This window comes from Urtica dioica, chromosome 3 (genome assembly GCF_054948205.1).
Source record: "Urtica dioica subsp. dioica isolate 48M chromosome 3, U.dioica_male_clone48M_v1_H2, whole genome shotgun sequence".
NCBI classification, from domain to species: domain Eukaryota; kingdom Viridiplantae; phylum Streptophyta; class Magnoliopsida; order Rosales; family Urticaceae; genus Urtica; species Urtica dioica.
Window position 1 is genome coordinate 48911177 of NC_142758.1, and position 1675 is coordinate 48912851.

General features: G+C 40.6%; 1 protein-coding gene across 1 annotated transcript; it reads right to left on the minus strand.

The window, feature by feature from the left end:
- Positions 1 to 805: 805 nt before the first annotated feature.
- LOC149403417 (F-box protein At2g26160-like) lies at positions 806 to 1675 on the minus strand. The gene has a single exon (XM_089608690.1). The coding sequence runs from the start codon at positions 1673 to 1675 to the stop codon at positions 806 to 808; it is 870 nt and encodes a 289-aa protein (XP_089464816.1).

A 1675-nucleotide genomic window follows, 5' to 3' on the forward strand; every position in this document is an offset into this window, starting at 1 on the left:
CACTTCATCAGTGAGAAGATTGACAATGAGGATATCAACCTGCATCACATTCCTTCTTTGCCTACAAATTGCTGACATAATGGCAAAGGCTCTTCCTTCACCCTTGTTCAGTGACTTGTGTTGCAAGCTAAACTTATTAAACGTGTATAGTTTAGCTTGAAGGGGAGTGTTGAAGTTAGTTAATTGATTAACGTGTATCTGAAGTTGTTAGCTAGTCTTTAGATATTAGTTATGCTTTTTTCCTAAAGTCTAGGAGGTTGTTACGTGTGATGTACGTAAGCTATTATCCTCCTAGTTTGTTATTAGTTTATTTCCGAGTATTTAGTAGTTGTTGTTAGCTTAATTATTGTACAAAATACGTTTGATTCAGTAATGAGAAACTAGACCTTCCTATTTCCTTCTTTTCTCTGGTTTCATTGTCTTCAACTTATCTATCATAAATTTACTGAGATGCCGAATACCGAAAAAAGACTTCTATTTATTATATTTCCTTATTGCACTAAAAGAAAAAACAAACAAAAAAAATAGGTATTTCTTAATGTCTGATCACTAAAGTTAGATACTAGTATACGGCTTAACTATGAAACTAATTTACGGGTAAAATGAAAAGAAGAAAAAAAAAACACAAAAACGGAATATGCTAGTGTACATTTGAGGGTAGAATCCAAAGTGGTCTCTTGGGCATTCTATCTAGAGTAGACCAATTGATATTCAAATTCGAGCTGAACCTCTTTTTTCCAACTTCGTAAATGCCAAAATCTCCGAAGTGATGAATCATGTCCATTGGGTCTTTGTCTTGGTTGAATTAGATAGAATCCGATTGACAACCATAAAAGTCAGAAGCCCTAACGGCAATGGAAGCATTGTCCCCCAAGAATAAAGCCACGTCACCAAGACTCTTCACTTTCGTCCAACTACACTCACCCGCATCTAATCTCATAACTTTAAACCTAATCGTCCAACAAAAATCCTCACAAGCCTTTTGCCTTGCAACTTGCAAAAGATCTCCTTCCGGAGTTTTCACGAGATACCTTTGAACCATGCACGGTTCAGAATCCAATCTAGGCGTGAGGACATTGACGGTGACCGGACCCGCCTCGTCAGGAATATCGAAGCACACCAACTTGTTGAATTCATTTACACCGTAAAAGTGATTCTTGTGTTGCACGACATCGTGGAATTGTCCGCGATCTTCTTCCAAATCTATTGTGGTCCATGTTGTGTCCTTGGCGTACCTAATGAAAGCCAATCTCTCGTCTCTTCCGAATATCGCTAAGACGACACACTTGTCCGGATTCGACGCCGGATCAGCTGTTACGAGGATCTTTTTGACGTGGTATTCCCGTTCGAAGAGTACGTACAGTCTACGCTCACTGTGGTCGGTCATATCAGGAGGGAATAAAGAGGGAAGGCAAATGGTTTGGTTTCGACGACCGACAAAGCCGACCCCAAAAGAGGGTTTGTGGAGTGTGATCGTGAAGTCATCGTTCACCGCCGCTAACCACCCCGCCGAGGAGCCGCTAAAAGACACGTCGACGCCGGGGATTTTGAGACTGAGATTCTCCAAATACTTGTTTTGAGTTGGATGGTAGAGTTTCCAAACGCTCTTTTTTTTGCCTGGGACCATCAACATAGGAATTCGATGCTCTGATGAAGCTCTTATCTTGCGATCCAT

Bases quoted from the DNA above. Each gene is read 5' to 3' on its own strand.
- LOC149403417 (XM_089608690.1), bottom strand. From the start codon at position 1,675: ATGGATCGCAAGATAAGAGCTTCATCAGAGCATCGAATTCCTATGTTG.